Below are 1,378 nucleotides of genomic sequence, written 5' to 3' on the forward strand. Positions count from 1 at the left end.
TTCGAACACAGTCTGGTCATGCTCAGTTAGGAAGTGACCGTAAAGGGTTTGTAAAGGATGAGAGGAGGGGTCCATCGATGAAGCCAAATTGTTTTACCTGTGGTAGTAACGGCCATCTGGCCAAACATTGCACAAAAAAGTCTAACTATACGACACCGGCCAAGAGGGTGATGAATTGTCAGATTAACCCCGGAATGCACAGCAAACAGCTCGGGTTGACAGAGGCCATGCGAGTAGAGAAATATTTTGAGAGGCCATATGTCAAGGTAAAAATTCAACCCGGTCCAGTGTGCGAGGCTCTGGTCGACAGCGGTGCTGAGGTATGTGGGATTTCACAGAAGTTATGCCAGGAGTTGAATCTACCCAGTTTGGGAACTGAAAGGATCAAGGGATGGAATGGACAGGTGGCTGAGGTGGATGCCACATGGGTAACGTTGACTCAGGGGGACAAGGCTGCTACCCCTGGCGTCCGGGTGTGGTGTGCCGTGGTGCCAAATGCTAGTGAACCACTAATTATTAATCCAGGAGTGGTAGAACAGTTAAAGTTGGTAACGCCTTATGTAGTACCTGCTGCAGGGGTATTATCTGCCAGTGGTTCATTGGTCAATTTAGGGACCTTTTACAATGTTGACGCCCCCCATGGGCAGTGTCAAGAGAGATACAATAAAATTCAGAACCGTGACGTTGATGACGAGAAAGATGATGAAGTTTGTGAATTTAATAATTGTAAAATAGATGGCAGCGCAATTACAAATAAAATTCAGAATCGTGACGTTGATGACGAGAAAGATGATGAAGTTTGTGAATTTAATAATTGTAAATTAGATGGCAGTGTAATTACAAATAAAATTCAGAACCGTGACGTTGATGACGAGAAAGATGATGAAGTTTGTGAAGTTAATAATTGTAAAATAGATGGCAGCATAATTACAAATAAAATTCAGAACCGTGACGTTGATGACGAGAAAGATGATGAAGTTTGTGAATTTAATAATTGTAAATTAGATGGCAGTGTAATTACAAATAAAATTCAGAATCGTGACGTTGATGACGAGAAAGATGATGAAGTTTGTGAATTTAATAATTGTAAAATAGATGACAGTGTAGTTGTAGATGGAGTTCCTAATCGAGATGTTGATGAGGAGAAAGACGATGAAGGTAGTGAAAAGAGTTGCAAGGTTATGATCAAGGATATAGGTAGAGCTGATATTAGTCAGGAGAAGAAGGATTCCGCAGTGAATAAAATTAATAAATATAAATTTGAACTTGGTGAAGTTGGTAGTTCCGGTATTGGGCTTGTGGACAGATCAAATGTTGTCGGTCGGGATGTAAACTATGTTGTGAGAGTGGCTGAAATGACAATCGACGGGGTGGATGA

The 1,378-nt window shown here is 41.3% G+C and overlaps 1 protein-coding gene across 1 annotated transcript in view; it reads left to right on the forward strand.

Annotated features, from left to right (window-relative positions):
• Window positions 1-194: 194 nt before the first annotated feature.
• The window catches only part of HELRODRAFT_181112 (hypothetical protein), a gene marked incomplete at both ends in the record, with an annotated part of 11,504 nt that continues 10,320 nt past the window's right edge, over window positions 195-1,378 (forward strand). The window contains one exon of the mRNA XM_009030403.1: window positions 195-1,370. Coding sequence (XP_009028651.1) covers window positions 195-1,370 — 1,176 coding nt within the window. The remainder of the gene's footprint in view (window positions 1,371-1,378) is intronic.

The sequence above is a fragment of the Helobdella robusta genome, assembly GCF_000326865.2.
Source record: "Helobdella robusta unplaced genomic scaffold HELROscaffold_68, whole genome shotgun sequence".
Classification (NCBI taxonomy): Eukaryota; Metazoa; Annelida; class Clitellata; order Rhynchobdellida; family Glossiphoniidae; genus Helobdella; species Helobdella robusta.